Genomic DNA, 24330 nt, shown 5'->3' with positions numbered 1-24330 from the left:
ATAATGAAGTTTTCATTAATTAATAATAATGATATATCAATTAATTAAACATCACGTAATATATGATCACATAAACATATCTTGAAGCCTGTTGGAGTACTACTGGTTGTCTAGAGTTTAGTAGTAATCAGTATACATAAATACATATAATCATCGTGTCATCATTACACGGCTGTGAAAGTCTTAATAATATGACAGTTGACAAACATTCCTTTGATAAGAGTACCAAATGAGATATTATACAATTTGACCCAAATAAGGCTAATCGTATGCTAGGACGCAGATTTAGCTGAATAATTTCAAATTCAAAATATCTTTATTCATGTAGGTCTATTACAGACTCTTATGATATGTCAAATCTACCGTCAGTTCTGAATGATTTCGAAATGAGAAGAACTGACAAGAAACTCAGCTCGTATTCTTTTCAAATAAATGTTATACATGTTTATAATAATACAGATTCATTTTATTCCCTTAGTTGCCCCGGTGATATCATAAGCAAGGGTTTCAAGAAGGGTATATTAAGGTTTCTTAAGGGTCGGCAACGCGTATGTGACACCCCTGGTGTTTCAGGCGTCCATAGGCTACGGTAACCGTTTACCATCAGATGGACCGTATGCTTGCTTGCCACCTAAGTGGTATAAAAAAAAATCATCCTTGAATTGCCCGGGGCCACCCGACATTATTATGATTATGATGGAATAGATCTGGGTAGAGGATTGTTAGTAATAAGAATAGTAGCTCCTGCTAGCAATATACCATGTCAGGTCGACCTCCACGCGGTCCTCTCTGGAAACCATCATAGTTATTTTACCATTAGCGCAGACAGTATAAAAAATATATTGTTGTTTTTACAAATAATGTTAGAGGCCAATTGGTACCAAGGTAGTGTTGTAATATTAGATGCACTGTAGTATTGGGCATATACCTGTGATGATAGTGTGTATATAAATAAATAATTCACACAGCGCCATCTAGTACAAAGCAACAAAAAACAGTTACACTCTTACAAATATTTGTACCGTGCAAGGAATTGAACCCGCGACCATTGGACCATAAGGGGATGTGATAACCCACTAAACCACCGTCAAGCTCTGTTTTGGTTTGTTTTGCACTAAGTCCTTCAAAATCTGTTTTGGTTTGCGATGTCGTTGAAACATCGCCTGTCTCTCAACATGCGTACAGCCTAACTGCTACCTTATCTATACCATTACCGAAATGATTTATCCTATAATTACAGCTTTTGTTCTTGCTAATTTACTGAAGGACAAAAATAGGGTTTCGCAAATGAGTAAACAAAATCTACTAGAACTAAAACTAAGTAAAAGAAATCAAATTAAAACTAAAAGAATAATTACCGTTAAATAAATTCAAAACATCTGTCAAATCATATTTACTGAGCAAAGCCTTTTACTCACTAAACGATTACTTGAATGACGAGCGTGCATGGCAACATAGACACCTATATACGTTGTAAATAAACTGGCTTTTAAAAAAAAAAGTATGAAATTGAGTTTCTTGCCAATTCTTCTAAATTGGATCCATACTGAACTGAACGGTAAGGAAAGAATTAAAATTATAATGTACAAAATTTTACGTTCATAAGCGGCTAGTATGCCCTACCCGCGGTTTCACCCGATGGATAAACCCGGATGATATGATGAACATGAGTCATGGGTCAGGTCAGCTAGCCTGACTTGACAAAAACATCAGAATTTTTTTACGGTGATTTCCTCGTGGATGTCACCCTGACATGGAAAATTGCTAGGAATGGAATAATTAGTTCACATTACTGTACAATCGAACGAGATTACGTTTGTTTTAGTTCCTAAGTGTGCCACTAGATGGCGCTGTTTAGTTTTATACTTATTTCTACATCACGCTATTTAGATTTTTTGGAACACATAGTCTTTTAATAATTATTAATATGAATTTTATGAAGGAAGCGTCTCGACGCTACTTCGACTCTGCCCAATCCCACCCTAACCCGCTTATAGTCAGTGCGGTCGACTACGCACCGAGGAGTAATATCCGACATACTCGACTACGTCGCCCGAGGCACGTTCTCATTGACCCCGACGACCCCATAACGGCAGGTAACCTCCCCACGGGCCCACCCGTTCCACCCCGACCACACTTTTACACACACACACGACACCGTCCTCGCCGGCGAAGACGACGACCTCAAACGCACATTATCGTGGATTCAACCGGGCGCCTGGGCGCGCCCGGGCGCTCCACACCGGCGCCCCCGGGCGCCCCTCCGATCGATCCCCCGTCCAATTCAAACGGGGATCGAAATTACGACGGCCTGAGCCGAGGTTCGAAGCCCTAGTGGTGCCCTTGGACTAAAGTGGTATCCGTCGGGCTGGAGTTGGCCTTCAGCCGCTCCATAAGTCCTTCCGCGGGTTTGGAGTGCCATCTGCACTCGCCCCATAACGTCCGGTGAAGCTGTAAAGGCCAGCTACGGCCAACAGCATTAGAGTAGTCCGACAAAAAAAAAATATGAATACTATAACAACCACTGTGGAAAGGTTTCCATAGTTTAATTTATTTAACTACCCTAATCAAAGTACATCCTTGGGGATCCGTGGATAAGATTATTCAATTACTAACAATCCCTTTCCCTCCTTACTCTTACCACAGATAACATAATATTACTCTCTTACCGACCCAAGTACTTATTTTATAAGTATATTTACCTACATATTTGGGTCAGCCAGTGACGCAGATAAAGCGTATAAAAAGTATTTGTGTTACAAAAACAATAAAAATAATGACACAATTGTTGTAATTCATTTATTATAAAAATAAAATAACTATTTTTATTAAAAATTTCATTGCTATCTAAGATTTTATTGTTCGCTTGTCTGGAGGTAGAAACACAAGTGCTCCAACCACGCCACCTGTTGTAACAAAATAAATTATTTACAATTACAAGTAAATACTAATTTTGTCAAGTATCTGAACATAATTCTTTAATAATTAATAATTATAATTATAATTGAACAGTGTTGATTTCTTTTATATTATTATAAAAAAATAATAGTTTTATTCAAATTAATAACAGTTAAGTTTAAAAATATTATAAAAATTCTGTTAATATAGCGCCATCTGTGAAATACAATGTAAACTATCAAATGCTGTCTTATTGAATACTTAATATTTCATAGTGCATCATATAGATGGCGCTATACCGAAATAGCACTCGGTACAAATAAAAATTAGATAATTACTGAACACAAAGCAGGACCACAGGTAAAACGTTAAACTGCAGTTTTCAACGATGACCGCGCCAACCAGATTTACCCCACCCAATGCTGTTAACCTTGCAAACATCACGGCCAAGTTCATCGCCATACCCCTAGAAAAATATAGGGTTCTTATAACTTATATGAACTAGAGCGAAGGGAATTTTTACTAATGTTGAGCCTATTGCTAGCAAAGGAACAGTTTTATGAACTGTGGGGACCCCTTTCCCCCGGTTATTTACTGTTAGTAATATGGACAAAGTATCATGTCAGGTTGACCTCCACGTAGTTCCTGAAACCATTTTGTTAAATACCTGGTGAATTTGTCACTATGGGCTAACTGACCTGACCTGATGTTCATCTTATCCTCCACTGGTGCCCCGCCAGCGTATACTGTTAGCGCAGACGGATGCACCATTCCATATTCATATTTAAAAAAATATATATGAATAATTTTTAATCATATTCATCTGCTTCTTCCTTATCCCATTTATTTGTGGTCGTCGTAATATGTTTTTCTCTTCCATTCATCTCTGTTCGCAGTCATCCCGTTATTTACTCCCTTTCTTACCATATCATCTTTCACACAGTCCATCCATCTCTTTTTCTGCCCTTATAACCATCCACATATGAATAATTTTTAATAATGATTGAATTTATATTATTTTGTTTAATTTCGCTACCATTATCATATGTGGTACCACAGAAAACATGACAAAATTTAATAATGATTATTTTTGATATCAACTTAAATCAGATCTGTTGTAAATATTACATTGACTATAAATTTCACGCGAGTGAAATCGCGTGCACAGCTAATTTAACATAAATATAAAAGAAAAAAGTTTATTTCTTTAAAAAAAATTCAGTTACAATACCATAGTGTTGGGATGACCTAGTAAGCATGGAAATGCCTGTGTCAGGTACATCCCAATATAGATTGTACAATATAGATTGTAACGAATGTAGGTTATCTTTAAAAAGCAGGCGAAGTCCCGTTAACAAGTCATATTCTAGCTGTACTATAAAACATACAGCGTGGTGGGCCGGGTCAATGTGTTCCCTTTAATATGGTTGAGTGCAATAATAGCTGACTCATCCCTCATACTCATGAACGGATGCTGCTTGTGCGAACTGGTCTGCACGAGTTACGAACACTGATTAAACTATTTGTTATTGACAAAACTGCTATAGCATATGCTGGTGGTCACTGTATTCTGTCAAATTGGAATTTAAAAATGAATCTGTATTATTGTAAACATGTACAACATTTATTTGAAAAGAATACGAGCTGAGTTTCTTGTCAGTTCTTCTCATCTCGAAAGCATTCCGAACTGACGGTAGATTTGACATATCATAAGAGTAATATACCTACATGAATAAAGATATGATTTGATTTGATTTGATTTGACATACCTGTAGGAAGTCGGGTATAGATCCACAAAATACCCCATAACCCCTCCTAAACCCACAACAGTGTCCTGCAGCAGAATGAACGCTATCATATTGACTATTGGTTGATTCACAGCGTTCACCAGAATACAACAGACGACTGCTACCACAAGGGTGACCACCAGTACCGTCCGACGGTAGGTGGCAAGTTGAGCGGATATTAGAGTTAAGGAGATGTATATAAGTCCGTACACCATACCGGAGTATAATGTGTTTTCGGATATTGTAGCGTCACAGGGTGCCTGAAATAAAAATTAATGGTAAACAACAAATTGATGGTAAGTGGTCGTCTTTATACATGGACAGCACCAGGGTCATCAGGACATCATATAACCCTGATACAGCACATGCGTTGCCATTCCAAAAGACTAAGATGTCATGCCTCGTATCCTATAATTTTTGTTAAATTTTATCTTATATAAAAAGTCACAATGTTAGTTACCATACTCCTCCGAAACGGATTGACTGATTTTTATGAAAGCTATGCATATTCAGTAGATCTAAGAATCAGCTACTATATATTTTTCATACCCCCAAGTGATATGGGTTGACCACACCTAACATTTTTCTTGGAACATTTTTTTTTATAATGTGGCATTAAAAATACATACAACCCTTTTCACCCTTCTATCACCAACCCCTATTTTTTAATAGCAATATTAATTCTTATGGCAAAACAACGTTCACTGGGTCAGCTAGTGTTAATATACCTAATATTTTTGTATATAATGTTTTCATACAAAATGAATTAAAAAAACATAGCTGTATAACACATTACCTTCGTGTACAAACAATGTTATATTTTTTATGAGATGTGCTCTGTGGTCTCTGATTAGTTAATATCTTAATCTTAATGATATTAGAAATGCGAAAGTTTGTTCGTATGGATATTTGTTACTCTTTCAAGCAAAAATGACTGAACGAATTTTGATGAAACTTTACAATAATATAGCTTATGCATCAGAATAACACATAGGCCATATTTTTTTTTGAAATTTAATGCGGGCACAACTAGTATGTACATATAGAATATAGATGCAAAATAATCAGTAAGTTACTCACATCAACTGCAACATCAGAGGTTAAAATGGCGCCAGTGATTCTATCACAAAAGCTGGAACTATCGTTAGTGTCATTGGAGAATGAGTTGAAGAACATATTCACCATTGTCGGGTACCACATGAAGAATACGTTGTTACTGTAACAAAATAATAAGAACAGAGAATACTGTTTAGAACTATATGGTTTTTTTTAAAAAAGTAATATATTAAAAATCATACATCTTATGAGTAACAAAAAGGCTGAAAATTTTCCATAGTGAATACATCTAACAAAAAAATATATTTAACAAACATGTTCAGTATCATCTTTTGAATAATAGAAAAGACTGAAAATTCTCCATCTATATATATAAATAAAATTGGAGTGTCTGTTTGTAATATTGAAATAACCGTTTTTTACTACGTGCACATGAATATAAATACGGTACACACCAATATAACATTTTTTACAATTTTTGTCTGTCTGTCTGTTTGTTCCGGCTAATCTCTGAAATGGCTGCACCAATTCTGACGGGACTTTTTTGACAGGTAGCTGATGTAATAAGGAGTAACGTAGGCTACTTTTATTTCAGAAAAATAAAGTTTAATTCTACGCGGACGAAGTCGCGGGAACGGCTAGTCGTGAATAAATCATATTAACTAGTATCTAAACACGCAAATAAAATTTCCTTTCATTTCAGACCAGTACTGTGGAAAAGCCTCTTAATAATACTTACGAACTCATGCATATAGCGATCAGGTAGCACAAGAATATGGTGGTGCAGAGGAGCGGAGGTTTAAATAGAGGCACTGTCTGCTCCACTAAAGACCTCCAGAACGACCGGTCATTGTTTCGTACGTCTTTTATAAACAACTGCTTAACCTGTGTACAAAATTCATAAACAACTTAGCTTTGGAATGCAATCTTATTAATATTATAAACTTTAAAATATATATATATATATATATACATATATTGTAAACGCGAAAGTTTGTGAATATGGATGGATGTTTGTTACTCTTTCACGCAAAAGTTTCATCAAAATCCGTTCCTACTGAACGGATTTTGATGAAATTTTACAGTAATATAGCTTATACATCAGAATAACATATAGGATAATTCTACGCGAATGAAACCGAGAGCACAGCTAGTGTAATATAGAATAGTAAGTCTGTTTTCTTTAACAGATGATAATGGAATGGTGCACCCGCCTGCGCTGGCTGGTGCAAAATCAGTGCTGATGGGGTACCAGTGGAGGACGATAACATGATCATGAGGTCAGGTCAGTTAGTGCATGGTGATAAATTCAGGATGGTTTCCAGATAGAACCGCGTCGAGGTCTACCTAGCATGGTAGATAGATAGCAGGGTTATGAGTCTACATTACAATCTCCTTTGTTTATATGGTTGAATGCGCAAATCTCAGGAACGAGGAAAGAAGGAATCCTATCTGATGATAAATGGTTACCATAGCCAATGGACGCCTAAGATACCAGGGGTGTAACATGCGGGTTGCTTAAAACTTCCCTGTGTTTCATACATCCGTAGTTTACAGTAACCATTTACCTAATAAGCCTTACGTTTGATTACCACCACTGTGGTAAAATAATCCACAAAAATACTTACTCACCGGATAATCAGTCTTATTCCCAGTATTTGCTTTATGCATAATCTTGAGTACTCTCAGAGCTTCATCAAACTCTCCATTATTGGCCAAATATTTGGGACTTTCTTGGAGGTATATGAGCATGATGGCTCCAATTCCAAGGGGAACAGCCATGATTAAGGTGAAAAGGCGCCAGGATCGAAAATCAATGCCTAACCAGGGCATCGGTATGCTAATATCCAATGGTAACATCAGGAAAGCCAGAGCTGAAATTAATAAATTTTAGTTAAATAACACTGGACAACAGCACCATCTTGTACATGGGGCCCTGAGGTCCCGTGGGAGGGTCACAGATCTGCATGAGAGTTAAAGAAAACGTTTATGAAAAAAAAAACAAAATATTCCAACTACATGATTTATAATAATAGATTTTAATCATCCAAATGGGCATTAGAAGGCAGACTCACACTCTAACCTCAGATAATTAAAATAATATCTCAGGACAATTCACACAACGCCATCTGGTACCAAGCTAAGCAGAGCTCATTTTACGGGTACTAAACAACTGATATAAATACATTTTTCTTTTGTAAATAAATACATACTTATGCAATACATACACACAACCCGTTGGAAGTAAGACGGTGTGCTAATACGCTAGACTACTAAGGCTATCAAACTGTTGCTACTAAGAATATCCTTCAATTCTTATCTCTGACGGGACTATGTATAACGTCAACCAAATATATTACTTTTGTAAATACATACCAAAAGATACTAACTCCGTTGCTAAATTGAAGGCATTCAAAATAAACATATAGCGACTCCTGTGCTGGTTGATGGTACTCTCGCCCAAAAATATCATGGTCAATGTGTATGATGCCGATGAGCTGCAATTTAATATAAATAAAACATTAGTATAGCAAAGTTAAAAGGTTAAGTTTCTAAAGAATTTGCTGGCGATGCATCAGTGATGGATGTCAGAATAAAGTCAGGTTAGTTATAGGTATAAGATAATTCGTCAAAAGCTAATTCATCTCCACACGCTAGAACTTATGTGGTCCCAGACAGTGTAGTTTCATAGGAGCTTTCTCCAGCGTACACTCATATATATATGGTATAAACTACAGAAGAAACAAGAAACCCTTCTTTAAAAACCTCATAATATTAAGCTTTCCTAAGGGTCGGCAACACACACGTGGCACACGTGGTGTTACAGGCGTCCATAGGCTACGGTAACCATGTACCGTCAGATGAATCGTATACTTGTTTGCAACCATCATAGTATAAAAAAAATATTACAATTTCAGGAGAACTACGTGGTCCATCTGATACCGAGTATATATCTAGCAAATAAGATAGTGGTCCACATTATGAATAAAGTCATCTACCCAATGAATGACGATTAGATGATCAGATGACACTATTGTACCCTAGGTATCACTCTAGTGCGGGCACTTGCCTAAGCGCAACCGCACTACGGTGACTAATCGTGGTTTCGGAGAAACACCGAAGAGTTTTGGTGGGTAAGAATCCAACAGTGTCCGCACCCCTTTGGGATTCTGTTTTACCCCGCGTTCTGTTTTAGTGTTCGGTGTAGTGACAGCGAAGAGTTCACTCAAAGATCCGACATCGAATCAGGATTACATAGAACTACTTGATGTGTTAATTTATACTTAAATTTTAGATTTTAAGGTCCAAAACTGGCTTTTAATAAAACGCCTTTATTAGATATTTCGTAACATATACAGGTTTTATTATACCTTACTTAAAACATATCCTTAATTTCCGCCTATGTTGGTAGACAAAAAAATATAGATAGCACGAAAAGACTTACAAACTGCATCCAAATATCTTCAACACCAGCATAACTTGCCAGGAAGGTGAGAAGCTGCTGAGTGCAGACAGTACGAAGCCACCGATAGCAGACACCATCAGCGCCCGCTTCCTGCCGCGAGTGTCTGAGTAGTAGCCCCATGGAAATGCGAATACTATTCCTGAAAGTCATTTTATAAAACTTCAAGTAATTAATATAAAATAAGCAGCCAGTCAGCTCATGACAACGGCTAGTGTAATCTAGTCGAAACGTCGAGAAAGGTAAAATAAGAAGAAGAAAGAATAAAGTAAACGAAATACCTTTATCTTCTATATTTGTATATAGGTATCTTCTATATCTAAATATATATAACTCAAAGGTGACTGACATAGTGATCTATCAACGCACAGCCCAAACCACTGGACGGATCGGGCTAAAATTTGGCATGCAGGTAGATGTTATGACGTAGGCATCCGCTAAGAAAGGGTTTTGATTAATTCTACCCCCAAGGGGATAAATTACGGGATGAAAGTTTGTATGAAACTTTGTCAATTTTAAACCGATCAGAAAAATTTTGCATGCATAAAGCTACTATGACGTAGGCATCCCCATAGAAAGGATATTGATAAATTCCACCCCTAAGGGGATAAATTAACGCGAGCGAGCCGCGGGCAAAAGCTAGTTTGTATATAAAAGTCAGTAGTCAGCTAGTTGTCATACTTCTCCGAAACTGTTAGTCTGATTTTGATAAAATTTTATATGTATACTCGGTGGGTAGTTATGAAAATATTTTGTAAACCTCTAAGTGTGGTCCAAAAGAAATGTTTATTTATTGACTGATGCTTGTGAAATTTTGTGTGTATATTCAGCAAGTTTGAGAATAAATTACAAGTAATAGTCGTAAATTATGTTTGATGTCCCTCAGCAACAGCGACTTTGTTTTATACTATAAAGAACTACTCCTTCTCTATATAAACTATAAGTCATATAAGTCCTTAACATTTTTTTGGTGCAATAAAGCAAAAGAACCGTGCCCATACTGCCCATACAGACACAATTTCTTTAGAATAAAACTTTTTTAACTGTAAGTTTACAAAATCTCATACTTCTCCGTCCGTCCAATTTTCATAAAAAGGGCTACAGAGTTTTTGTTCCACGTATTACTATATACATATACGTGTCTAAATCTCATACAAAATTGTATGACTACGATAAATAATATAGGCAAGTAATAGTAGAAGTTAATAATACAGGATAATTGTGTCTACGTTCACATTTGCATGGATTTAGAAACTATGTTTGTGTTTTAAAAATAAATATTAATTATCTAATACTTATATGACGAGGGGCGCAAACAAATGTAATGAGGAAAATTATGAGTAGATATAAAAATGCCTTGTTTGTATTTTTGTATGAGTGTATTGTATGTAGATGAATAGTGTAAATGTTGTAGTATGTGTGACTTTAGAAGATAGGAGAATAAAATTACAATGTAATTAAAACAGAAATATTGTCACTTAAATCAATGTTATGTATGTTTTTTAATAAGTTTTTAGTTTTATTGCTACTAAAGAATTAGGTTAAAAATTGAATATCTCCCAAAATTACGTATGATTTTTTTAATAAGTTTTGAGTTTTATTGCTACTAAAGAATTAGGTCAAAAATTAATTGTCCGAATGTGTCTCGTTATGATAACTACAACTTTAAAATAATGTATATCTACAATCAATCAAATATATGTTATGCTTAAAATAAATAACAATAAATAAATAAATAACCCTGGACCATTAACACAACGCCATCTAGTTCCATGGTAAGCAGAGCTTGTGTTATGGATGGACAACTGATATAAATACTTAGGTATATTTTTTTCTAAATACATAAATAAACAACATAGAAAACACCAGATCAATACAAACAATCATACTCTATAAAATAGTAAATACACAGTTTTATATAAAAATCTACTGTTCTCAACGACCCGGTCGTACTTTAGGTAAATTAATTTAATATATGTTTGTATGATCACGTTATCACTAAACTTAGGTACTGTATAAATATAATAATAATAATAATAATAATCTCAGGAAAATTCACACAGCGCCATCTAGACCCAAGTTAAGCTAGCTAAAGCTTGTGTTATGGGTCCTAGACAACTGATACAAATACATAAATAATTTTTTTTTTCCTAAATACATACATATTATACATAGAAAATACCCAGACCGATACAAACAATCATACTCATGAATACAAATGTTTGTGCCGTGCGAGGAATCGAACCCGCGACTATCGGTCGTAAAGCGGTATGCTAGACCGCTAGACCACCGAGGTCGTCAAATATGTTACTAATATTATAAACGCGAAGGTTTGTGAGTCTGGATGGATGTTTGTTACTCTTTCACGCGAAAACTATTAATCAGATTTTGATGAAACTGTACAGTAACATAGCTTATATATTATAATAACCCATAGGCTATAATTTAAAAAGATATTATGTAAATTGGGCGAAATATAATGATACATGTCATGTAAGTGTGATGCCGAAGAAGTAACTAAATATCGTCGGTTAAATAGAAAAATGGCAGTATTCAAATTGTACAGTTTAACAAGACTTGCATTTAAAGTTTTTAAATTTCTTTAAATTCTTTTTTCCTTTAATGTTTTAATTTTACACAGAAGTAAATTATTTAGTTTAACAAGTAAATTAATCACGTCCTCTTAATCATAATGATTAAGACGGCGTGATTTATTCAATTAACTATATATATAAAAGGAGGCAATTTATTTCCTAAATTAGATGCTATTTTAAAGTCATTTTTCTATTTAATCGACGATATATTATACAACAGATGGTCGGCGACGCGCACGTGATACCCCTGGTGCTTCAGGCGTCCATAGGCTACGATAACCGTTTATCATCAGGTGGGCCTTATGCATATTTGCCACCTACGTAGTATAAATTAAAATTTTTTTTAGTAATTGCTATTTTTCAATCATTTTTCTGAAATTAAAATTAATTCTAAAACTATATACATTTTATACTGGCGGTAAATTTAACTTATCAAGAGACTGTAAGAGATAATACGTCTATATGAATAAAGATATTTTGATTGATTGATTGATACTACAATTGATAATACACGAGAAAGATGAATCCGTTAACTAAATTTAGACACAATCTGTGGATTAAATATAGTTTCTTATATCTGTAGTCATGATATAAGAAGCTTCTCATACAACGCCATACAACTGTTGTAAAATTTATAAAAAAATAGAATAGAATAGAAAATAATTTATTCAAATAAACTTAATTTTAAGCACTTTTGAATAGTCAACATTTTTTTTTTAAATCTGCCGCTTATTCGGACAGCTGTCTCATCACAAGAAGAATAAGCAAGAAACTTGTGTGTTGCTCTTTTAAACAATCCTTGTAAGTTCATATTTTACAAGTCGAAACGTGTGAATACAAACAATCAGCACTAATTCATTTAGGCTCAAGTATAAAAACACAATAAGATTACATCAGTCGTAGTGATAAGAGCAGACCGGTCCCTACAAGCAGCTTCACGAATGTGACGGATGAGCCAGCCATCAATGCGCTCGACCATATTTTAGGGAGACCAATGACCCGGCCCACCACGCCGCCACATGTCTGGACATTTTAGTGAGCATGACTACTCATTCCACTCGACCTCGTCATAGCTACTTATTTAAATATAAAACAATATGTAGATAAAATAGATTTATGTTACTATCTACTGTACAGGACTCCTTACATTAGGGCCGCTGGCTGGTACGACAATTTCTTATTTTTAAATATTTATATTTTATATAGTTTGCTATAGTTTTGTTATTCCTTCTATTGCTCTTGCTTTCATATAGTTTGTTACGACATATATTTTTATAATATACTATTACTTTTACATATTGCATCTTTAATTACCACCATCGTTGGCTGCACCCACCCCAGCGTCCTATACACAGTCCCACACAATCTACTGTAATAAATAGGAAAGATAAACTGAAAAAGAAATAAAAGGTTATTTAAATTTATTCGAATGAAGAGCTAATTTGCGGAAATCCATGTCATAAGTAATAATATGAACTTCCGTAAATTACCTCTTAGTTTGAACGGAATTACAGAAAATAGTATAAATCAATTAAGTGAATAGATGTATATTATTTTCTGTAATTCCGCTGAGAGACCACATATATTTAGTGCGGAAACCTGACCACCGCTACCGGAAGTGTTGCGACCTTTCCCACTAGTGATCAAATTCCAACCGTTATGGCATCTACACCCATATTGCGACACGTGGATTTCTGTAAACGAGGCATCGTCAGGCATTGAGTAGAGTTCGGATAGCTTGGAAGCCTAGTATTGACTGTTTGGCGACCAAATTACGACTACGAGATGTTTTTATTCGTAATTTATTACCACAATTCCCGACTAACGAACTTCGAACCTTCAGTTCGAAACAAACGATATTGAAAAAGATTGTGTATTTATAATATACTAGCTTTTGCCCGCGGCTTCGCTCGCGTAGTAGTAAGTATTATTATTAATTAGGTGTAGTTTTTGTGGCTTTACTTTTGTTTAGCGTGTGTAAAAAATTAGGGCCTACAAAATGTAAGAATGTTTATACATACTTTCATCTCCTATTTTATCCCCTTAGGGGTGGAATTTATCAAAATACTTTCTTAGCGGATGCCTACGTCCTAACATCTACCTGCATGCCAAATTTCAGCCCGATCCGTCCAGTGGTTTGGGCTGTGCGTTGATAGATCACTATGTCAGTCACCTTTGAGTTATATATACATATTTAGATTATTATTGTGATGAAAAGATCGATAATAACACAAATTATTTTGAGAAACCACGGGAGCCGCCGTAATATGTTTTTTTTTATTGATGGTAATGAAATTAAAAAAAAATGTCACCCTCTAAAGGTTTACTACCAATAACTCTATAATTATGTCTTTGCTCCATAGTCGGATGTCCGCCATTTTGCAATGATAATTAATTATTAAAAAAAGGCGCTGAAACACTTACGATTGAAGAACGCGGGATTTCGGTCACTATTTGCTCGCGCGGTATTTCTCGTTCTCTTTGTCCACATTTACGAGTACATGCACATTATATCCCGCGTAAATGAGCATGTTTATAGACAGCTATAGAGGTATATAAAGGTTATTAATTACCAGCAAACGGAGCAGACGCTAGTAGACCAATTTCTGTCAGGTTCAGTTGCAGATCACATTTGGAGGCTGCCACTACTAAGCTGAAGCCGAACATGTCCAATGATACGCCATGGATGATCACGCAACAAGTCGTCAGCGCGTACAAGTTGTACCAACCGTGACCTGAAATACAAATATGATCTTAAATTTTTTGCTAATATTGTGAAGAGGTAATAAAGTATGTGACGTATAGCTTATGGACTCTTCATTGCACCAGAAGTAAATTACAAAGAATAAATTAGAAGTAATAGGGTACAAAAGACGATCTTACCGCATAGCAATCTCTTCTAAACAAACTTTGGGTTGAGGAGAGTAAACAGAAAGTGGTAGGTGGTGGATGAATGGACTAGAGAAATTGCAAGTACGGTGTCGGCCTTGTAAGAACGAATAGATATACTCTTTTTCTGAAGATTACAATTTCAAATTCGAAATTGATGGAAGGTTCCACAATGTAGTTGTCCGTAGAAAAAGATTCTGGAAGAACGCACGGTGGAGAACCGCCATTCATACATATGATCAAGATGGTATTTTAGTTTCTTGCGGGTAGTTTTTTTTTATACTACGATGATGGCAAACAAGCATACGGCCCATCTGTTGGTAAATAGTTACTGCAGCTTATGAATGGGTGATGATGGAGATTTAAAGGTTTGTGAAGTTGTAGAGGGTAATCCCTGCACCTACTGAATTGATTTATAAAATTCTTTCACGAATAAAAAGCCACGTAATTGTACCTAAATGTCCTATGTAAATGATTACTACCCACGCAATTGCAAAAATTTAATTATTGCCTATTTGTCGCTGGAAAAAAATAGTATCTATGATACAGGCTCGGCCTAATATAGATACTAGGAAATTCTCTGCATAATGCACATTTAACAAAAATGTAATAGTTTATAAGAATAACTGTAACTACGTAAATTGGTGTCAATAAATACATTATTATTATTATTACTATCATAAATTTACGCATGGCAGTATATATTATAGTACCAAAAAGTTATTATGAAATACCTAAATGCATACTAAAATCTATCAGACAATATAGTATAACACAAATTAAAGAAATTAAGAAATAATAAAGTGCAGAGGTCTGCGACGCAGCTGGAGTCTAGTAACACGTTCACAACGTGACTTTTAAGGCGTTTGTGGGATCGGTGCTAAAGCACCGATTCACCACCCCCTTTGCCAGTTGTTATCTTTCACGAAGGTGGTCAGCATATTAGTGGCGACTGGCAAATTACCGTTGTCAGTGCCATAATCATCACCATCATCATCTCAGCCCAGAAGATATCCACTGCTGAATAAAGGCCTCCCCCAAAGATCTCCAAGGTGATCGGTCCTGCGTTGCTCGCATCCATCGCCTTCCAGCGATCTTGACCAGATCGTCGGTCCACCTTGATGGAGGCCTTCCCACGCTGCGTTTTCCGGTCCGCGGTCCCCATTCGAGGACTTTATAGCTCCAACTGCCATCTATGCTACGAGCTATGTGCCCTGCCCATTGCCACTTCAGTTTCGCAATCTTCGGGCTATGTCGGTTACTCTGGTTCTTCTGCGGATCTCCTCATTTCTGATTCGATCACGCCTAGCATAGCTCTCTCCATCGCCCTCTAAGTGACTCTGAGCTTATTCACGAGGCCCTCAATTAGCGACCGCGATATTATATTAGTATTGTAATATTAATTCATATATAAACATTTATAGTAATACGAACGTTTGGTCGCCTGAAATAAATAAATAAAATATACAATTCTCAAATATATCGCATAGAGATACATAAAGAAACAATAAAATTAAAAATGCCGTAATTCATTCGAAGGCCGAAGGTAAACTACATATATTACATACATGTTGTAATACACTTATCTAAATGAAATATTTTCTAACCATTTACACTGTTAACATTCTTTACTTTAATATTTCACATTTATGGGGTAATTATCAAATTATGGGGGGAAGGGGATTCTTAGTTATGTGGACTGTTGACACCATTACTAATAAAGTACCATGCTAGGTTTTCCTCCATGGGGAGTCGCGGATCTGGAAACTAACACGATAAATTCCTTGCAAATTTCTCACGATGGGCCGACCTCATTCATCGTATCATCCTTCACTGCCGTTAGTGCAGTCAGATGAATCATTTCATTAATGTACATTAAAAAAAAATTCAAATTGTCCGTACGTTGTGCAAATATAGACCTACTAGCTGTACCCTCGGTTTTACCCGCATGAAATTTATAACCAATATTATTCGAATGTATAAGCTATGTTACTGTAAAGTTTTATCAAAATACCTTTAGTAGTTTTTGCGTGAAAGAGTAACAAATATCCGTCTATCTATCCATACTCATATAGTAGTCGTAGATGAATTAGTAATATATTATATATTCTGATTCCTGCAGGCCAGCCCCGTGTAGGAATCAATGATAATGTGAATTTTTTAAATTATTATTATTTATAAAATGTCTCCCTTTTTACTGAGATAATAATATCAAACATGTGGGCTTTAATGTGTATAAATTAAAAAATACATGGTTACGATGAATGTGATTATTATATTTATTCATTTTATATTCTCAAAATTTTAATTTGCTACATTTTCACGACTTTGGTCTTATTAATATAATTTCTGATTTTTCTCTCGTTTTATGTGGTTTAAAAGAAGATTACACTCATCGACATAGGCTTAGCCAAGTGTAGAAGATATTGCAGAATGAGAAGATGTTATAATTGAGAAAGTTAAAATTTATCATTATAATTTACCGGTTAACTCAACAGCCTCGTCGTATCCATATGATTTGGTTTCCATCACTTCACTGTGACCACGAGACCGAATTTCTGCATCTCTTCCCATTGTCATCGCGTACTTTACGTCTCTCTCAATAAACTGTATATTTATTATTAGATATATTTACAAAATTCATACGCAGATAACGCTGTTATTACGGCATCATAAAATTTACACTCTAGAGTATTTTCCTCGCTGTTTCCACAGATGTAGTAATATATACTTAATTCTTATTATTTATCATTGATACTACAAAGTACAGTTAGCTTCGTATTACATGATGTGATGTTATCACAGATATTTATTTATTTATTTACGATCTCTGCCCGCGGTTTCATCGGCATGAAATTTATAGCCTATATGTTATTCTAATATATAAGCTATATTAGTGTAAAGTTGCATCAAAATCCGTTCCGTAGTTTTTGCGTGAGAGAGTAACAAACATCCATCCATATTCACAAACTTTCGCGTTTATACTATTAGTAAGGTTCTTTTGCACACTAAATAGTATGGCGGACTTAATGCCTGATGGTACTCTACTAGTCAACCGTCGCCTTGATCAGAAATAGTAAAACGGTGCTATTTAATAAGTAATATTGAGATATAAAAAAAAATATACATATATATATTTTTTTTTTTATATATAGAAATAATCGGGATCATTTTACACAAAGTCTACCACTTTGTATAAAGTACCTGTCTTATTTATTTTATTTTATCGAATTAGCTATTAATTTGCAAAAGTTAATTTCATTACTAATTAGGTTTATATTATTTTGTATAATTCCGCTACAATTTGCATGTGTGAGACCACAAATATTCAGTGTGGAAACTTACTTATTAAGGATAGGTTTCATTCTCTATTGGTGATCAAATTCCAACCGTTACTATTTATGGATATCCAATAAAAAATATTTATGATCTGTCTGAAATTTTTAATCTAACACTTTTGATTTGTTGTTTCAATTAAGAGGAATGAGTAAAATCTTTGCCTGTTGCAATTTTAAACAAATATTGTACAACTTTACATTGTTATTCAAATTCATTGTTATTACAAAAGTAATTCTTTTTTATTAAAATAAACAAAATACCATAAATAAAAGTAGTTAAAGTTATTCCTTATGACATTAGCCATCTGCGAGGAAAGTCCCGTCAAAAATCGATCCAATCATTTCAGAGTTATAGCAAGAGGAAACAGACAGACAAAAATATTTTAAATTTTTTTTTATACACTTACATATAGTGAAAACCTTAGAAATTACAATCTGATATTCTATTTTTATTCATTTGTATTTAAAATTATTATTTTTATTGTAAACATGCACAACCATATTTGAGAAGAATACGAGCTGAGTTTCTTGTCAGTTCTTCTCCTCTCGAAATCATTCCGAACTGACGGTAGCTTTGACATATAGTCTGTAATAGACATGAATAAAGATATTTTGAATTTATTTGATTTGTATGTGATATATGTGAATACATACTACCAAATAGTACATCCTAAGTACAAATAAATTAAAAATTTAATTCATAAACCAGAGAATTAAACAGTTGTTATAACACACCAATTAGAAAATTATTTGTAGTCTTCAAACATTTGAACAAATACACATAATTTATAGCTAAAAACAATTCTAGCACATCCACATTACTTGACGGCCTCGGTGGTCTAGCGGTTTAGCACACCGCCATACTTCCGATGGTCGCCGGTTCGAATCCTCACACAGCACAAACATTTGTATTCATGAGTATAATTGTTTGTATCGCTCTGGGTGTTTTCTATGTAATTACGAAAAAATATCTTTGTATTTATATCAGTTATCTAGTACCCATAACACAAGTTTAGCTAGCTTAACTTGGGTCTAGATGGCGCTGTGAGTTTATTATTATTATTATATGTTTAATAGGTATGGTAGTACATATAAACCCATATAGACACTATAAATTTAATTCACAAGTTAATAAGCATTAAGTCCTTTATTGCTCAATATATTATATGAATATATATATTTTTGGATTAAAAGCAAGGTACCCAGATTACTTATTAATCTTTATTAAGCTGAAAAATCTTTAATTCAACATAACGGTTTTTATAACTATAATTGTCTTCCATTTATTCAATTTTTTTTTAATGGATGTTAATAGAATGATGTACTCGCCTGCATTAATGGTGTACACTGGCACCAGTGGAGGATGATAGGTTGAGCATGAGGTCATGTCATCCGCCTGCGCTAACGGTGTACGCTGGCAAGGACCAGTAGATGATAAGATGAGCATGAGGTCATGTCAGTTAAGGCATCGTGATGAAATAACTTGGAATTAACCACGGTGGTTTCAAGGAGAGCGTGGAGGTCGACCTGACATGGTATATAGCAATGGGTCTTAGTCCCCATGACTAATAATCGCCTCCTATCCTTGCAAGGTATTTTTTATTTATTTTTTTATTTATAACTCTTTATTGCACCTTAAAAACAATACAAAAAAAAAACTATATTCATAATGTACAGAAAGGTAGGCTAGGCACAAAAGGCGGTCTTATCGCTAAAGCGATTTCTTCCAGACAACCTTTGGGTAGAGGAGAAAAGACAGAAGGTGGTGGATGGTGCAAGATAGAATGAACGTATGAGTAGTATCATGGTGGTATATAGGCGACAGTTACCACTTACCATCAGGTGGAACGTCAGCATGTTTGCCATTCGAAGTTGTTTTTTTTTAAATACATATTTGCGAGGGTGCTACTTCTTAACTATTTTCCCTAAGCTTCAAAACACATATTTCTTAACTGTCTTAGAAGTTTTCCACCGGGAAATAATAATTGACGAAAAAAGATTTTGGCTCACGGACTATACATATATAAAACATAACACAAGCTTATTTTAACGTCAGGAAAATATTCATAGAGGTCCACCGGCTTAGGGGCCAAATGGGGACTGCCGGATTCTTACCAGCCAAAAACCTGATGACTATTCCTCCTCAAGTATATTGCCGTAGCGATGTGATCGCATATGAAGTCTCCAAGACCATGCACGCCACCTTCCGGACCCTTTTTTCATCACCGTACCACGCGCTAGAAACCAAGATACCATCCTGATCATCTAAATCAATAGCGGTCCTCTATAGTGCGGTTTTCTAGAATTTTTTTGCCACGCACAACCACATTGTGGAATCACCTTCTAGCAATGGTATTTCCAAACCAATACGATATTGAAACCTTCAAGAAAAGAGTTTATTCCTTTTTAAAAGCCCACAACGCACTTGCAATTTCTCTGGTGTTGCGGGTGCTCATGGGCGGCGGTAATCACTTACCATCAGGTGAGCCGCAAGCTCGTTTGTCTCTTGTGGTATAAATAAACCCTAATACATAAAACAACCCTGCCATTAATGATTCAAATATAAATTGTTATAAACATAGTTCTGGTGTGATAGATAAATATAGATGAAGTTTATTTCCGCAACGTGATTTCCTTTAATACTATGATTAATATAGTATACGTGCCCTTAGTTTTATTATACAGATTGTCAGTTATCAAGAACAACAAGATATCCTACATTGTTGGACATAACTACTAAATGTAGGGCACATAAATCACTTGTTACTATGAAGGCAACATTACCCTTAAGGTCCTCTACCTCTCTCTATACAAAACGTGGTGCTATAAAACTATTCTACAATAATTAATTAAACTCAATGAAATTTTCTCTAATATCAAGATTTCTTACTGGTCAGATTTCCATTAAACAAGTTACCTTTAGAATTACACATTACTGAAAAACTCTATCTTCACTAAAAAAACAACCTTGGATTATTCATACGAAACAATTTCCAACTCATTCGTATTAACAATCCAAGACAGTATAAAAATTAAAAAAATATGCAAGACATTGGAATCATAATGAATTTCCAGAATTTAAGAAAAAAATGTTTTATATTTACTGTAATAATATAGTAAGGCGTGTAGAGCGGAACGTAAATCTTTATGGTTAATTTTCGATTGAAAAGTTGCTATCCCGCTTGGATGAGGGGTGATGCAAGGTCTCTAAATAGAGATAGAATCGTAATTTTATTGCGTGGACACACTCCTCATATTATATAAGTATACTTTTGAATTGGATGAAACCAGCCTGCTTTAATGGAGGATGATAGCATGAGTATGAACTTAGTTTAACTGAACTGACCCATTGTACCAAATTCAGTTAGGAATTCTTCACGATTTTTTCCAGGCAAAGCGTGTGGTACCACCATACTATTGTTACCATAGTATTGCTAGCACCATACCACCATAATGTACGAATTTGGCACCTAGTTCTCTTTACTAATAATCCTTACTCCTGTACCTACACTTGTAATATTTCGGTCAACAGTTGAAACTCTTCCATTTGTTTACGTCTCCACAAACATAGATTTAAGTTAGTGTAACAGTCCGCTTTACGACTCCGCGTTGAGTACTCGCGTCTCTAATAAATATTGTAGCACATTACCAATACCAATAAATACTAAACTTAATAAATAGTACAATTATTTACCGGTATACTCACTACCTACATACTACAATAAATAATATATTAAGTAGCGACACCTCATCACATCACTACATATATAACGCTACAGTGGTGAGGAGTGTTAGTGCAGGCGGGTGCACGATTCATTATCATCCATAAAAAAAAACACCGCGCTACACTCCTAACATCTTCTTTTTAAAATCGTCCACGTTAGGACGACCTCTACGCAATTTCCTCAGAAACATGTTTGAAGCGGAGGTATCAAATGAGTCTGATGAGTGAGAGGTGCTGAGGGTTTTAATAAGGAAAATACGGAGATTAAATAAAACGCGACTAGTATGACAGCGATATATAATAGAAAAGTAACAATGAAGAATATGTCACAGAATATTATTATAAAATTTAAAAATGGTATAAAAACCTATCAAGGAATTCGCTACAATGTTAAACGGCTAATTAAAAGCTTGATTCACTTTTTAACAATCTGTTAATAATTATTATTATTCATAAGGCCATGAGCACCGCAAACATCCCTGCTGTTTTGGAGCCGGCAGGGTTATGTCGTACAGACGGAAAACGACCTGATGGTCTAACTTTAATCCCATGGCATAAGGGTCGCTCCCTGCTGTGGGATGCGACGTGCGTAAGTACGTTTGCTGCTTCTCATCTGCGGGACTCCATTAGTCGGGTGGGTTCAGCAGCGGAGTCCGCAGCCAGGCTGAAACACGTCAAGTACGGGGTCTTGGAGACGACGTACTTATTCGTACCGGTGGCTTTCGAAACTACAGGGGTGTGGGGGGCGGAGGCAAGGGTATTTATGAACGAGTTGGGGCGGCGCATTGTCGACAGAGGCCGTGATGGACGTTCCGGATTGTATCTGGTGCAAAGGATTTCCCTAGCAATTCAAAGTGGAAATGCTGCAAGCTTTATAGGAACCTTTAAGCCGGGTACGATACGGGACAATCATAGCAATTAACTTTTAGGTTTTTTTTTCTGTTTTTTTTTCTTGTATATTTACCATGTAATTATGAATGTAATTAATTTTATAAATTGAATTACTTTTAAAATATTTTTAGTAATTAAATTAAAGCTATTATATCTGTTAAAAGATGTTTCAAGGTTACATAATTTAAAAAATTACGTCGGCCTCGTCTGTAATAGAAATTCTGAATGAAATTTTTTCATTTAGAACTTTGGGCTATAAAGAAACTTGTAGCACTGCGACCTGCATAGATCTATTGTGCTCGGTCTTTTCTAGGGTTGGCTCCCGCCCGTCAGGATCAAGAATTGAAGGATAATCTTAGGAGCGATGGTTATTCTCCTCAGCATAGAGCGTATATTTTCCAAAGGAGATATTCCGTTTATGCATGAGAGTTTTCCAGCTCCTGAATATTTTAATATAGCAAATACGCCTAATAAATGTTTTGATAATGAAATACATGAATAGCCATTTGAGGTGTCATTTTTTTTTTAGAATGACAATATGCTATGTTTCTTCTGCTGGCAGAATAGCAGTGAAGAGTAATAGAATATGAAGCCAGGTCAGTCAGTCTATCGTTAGTTCGGAGTGCTCTCGAACGGAGAAGAACTGACAAGAAACTCAGCTTGATTCTTTTCAAATTTTAAAATAATACAGATTCGTTTTTAAATTTAAATTCTCCCAAATTTAAAATAGAGTGACAGTCAAAATATACTATTGCACTTTTGACAAAAACAAATACAATCAGTGTTCGTAACCCGAACAACAGGACCCGTTCACAAGTATGACGGATGAGCCAACCATAGTGATTTCCAATTGGGACATCATTTAGCTCGATCTGACACGCTAAAGTATAAGTTATGAAGCTACTAATCCCCATTACTAATAAACCCCTCCCTCCCCCCAAACAAATAATAATAATCTCAAGACAATTCACACAGCGCCATCTAGATCCCAGTTAAGCTAGCTAAATCTTGTGTTTTGGGTACCACACAACTGATACAAATACATAGATATACATTTTTTTTTTGTAAATACATACATATTATACATAGAAAACACCCAGACTGATACAAACAATCATACTCATGAATACAAATGTTTGTGCCGTGCGAGGAATCGAGCCCGCGACCATCGGGCATAAAGCGGTGTGCTAAACCACTAGACCACCGAGGTCGTCAAACAAAGACCTGAAACAGTCACTGGATAAGCGCATGGCTCACAATTAAATTCTCCGACCAGTTAATCCAATTAAGGGATCATTCACACTCGTCTGACATGCACACCAGAGTTTGATCTAATTTATGTCAACAGATTATCTAAAGACATTGTGTCCTGCGTATAATGTAGTTAAATCACTCGGGTTACAACTAAAGGTTATTTTTATAACCTAACTTTAGCTATACATATAAATAAAATTGAAGTGTCTGTTTGTAATATTGAAATAACCGTTTCTTACTACATGCATATGAATATAAATACGGTACATACACCAAAATAACATTTTTTACAATTTTTGTCTGTCTGTTTGTTCCGGCTAATCTCTGAAATGGCTGCACCGATTTTGACAGGACTTTCATTGGAAGGTAGCTGATGTAATACGGAGTAACTTAGGCTTCTTTTATTTTAGTAACATTCTTTTATTTTAGAAAAATA

At 35.2% G+C, this 24330-nt stretch overlaps 1 protein-coding gene across 1 annotated transcript; it reads right to left on the bottom strand.

Annotated features, from left to right (window-relative positions):
* Positions 1–2847: 2847 nt before the first annotated feature.
* On the bottom strand, positions 2848–17261 carry LOC131848637 (synaptic vesicle 2-related protein-like). The gene is made up of 10 exons (XM_059198558.1): positions 17171–17261; positions 14372–14533; positions 9187–9346; positions 8118–8239; positions 7374–7615; positions 6481–6626; positions 5766–5901; positions 4668–4945; positions 3237–3364; positions 2848–2906 (listed from the first exon to the last, which is right to left on the bottom strand). Exons 1-10 carry the CDS (start codon positions 17259–17261, stop codon positions 2848–2850), a joined length of 1524 nt encoding a protein of 507 aa, XP_059054541.1.
* Positions 17262–24330: the final 7069 nt, after the last annotated feature.

This window comes from Achroia grisella, unplaced genomic scaffold (genome assembly GCF_030625045.1).
Source record: "Achroia grisella isolate CSIRO2021 unplaced genomic scaffold, CSIRO_AGI_Agris_v1 utg567, whole genome shotgun sequence".
NCBI lineage: Eukaryota > Metazoa > Arthropoda > Insecta > Lepidoptera > Pyralidae > Achroia > Achroia grisella.
The sequence above is the reverse complement of the archived record's forward strand: the minus strand, read 5'-3'. Positions and strand labels throughout refer to the sequence as shown.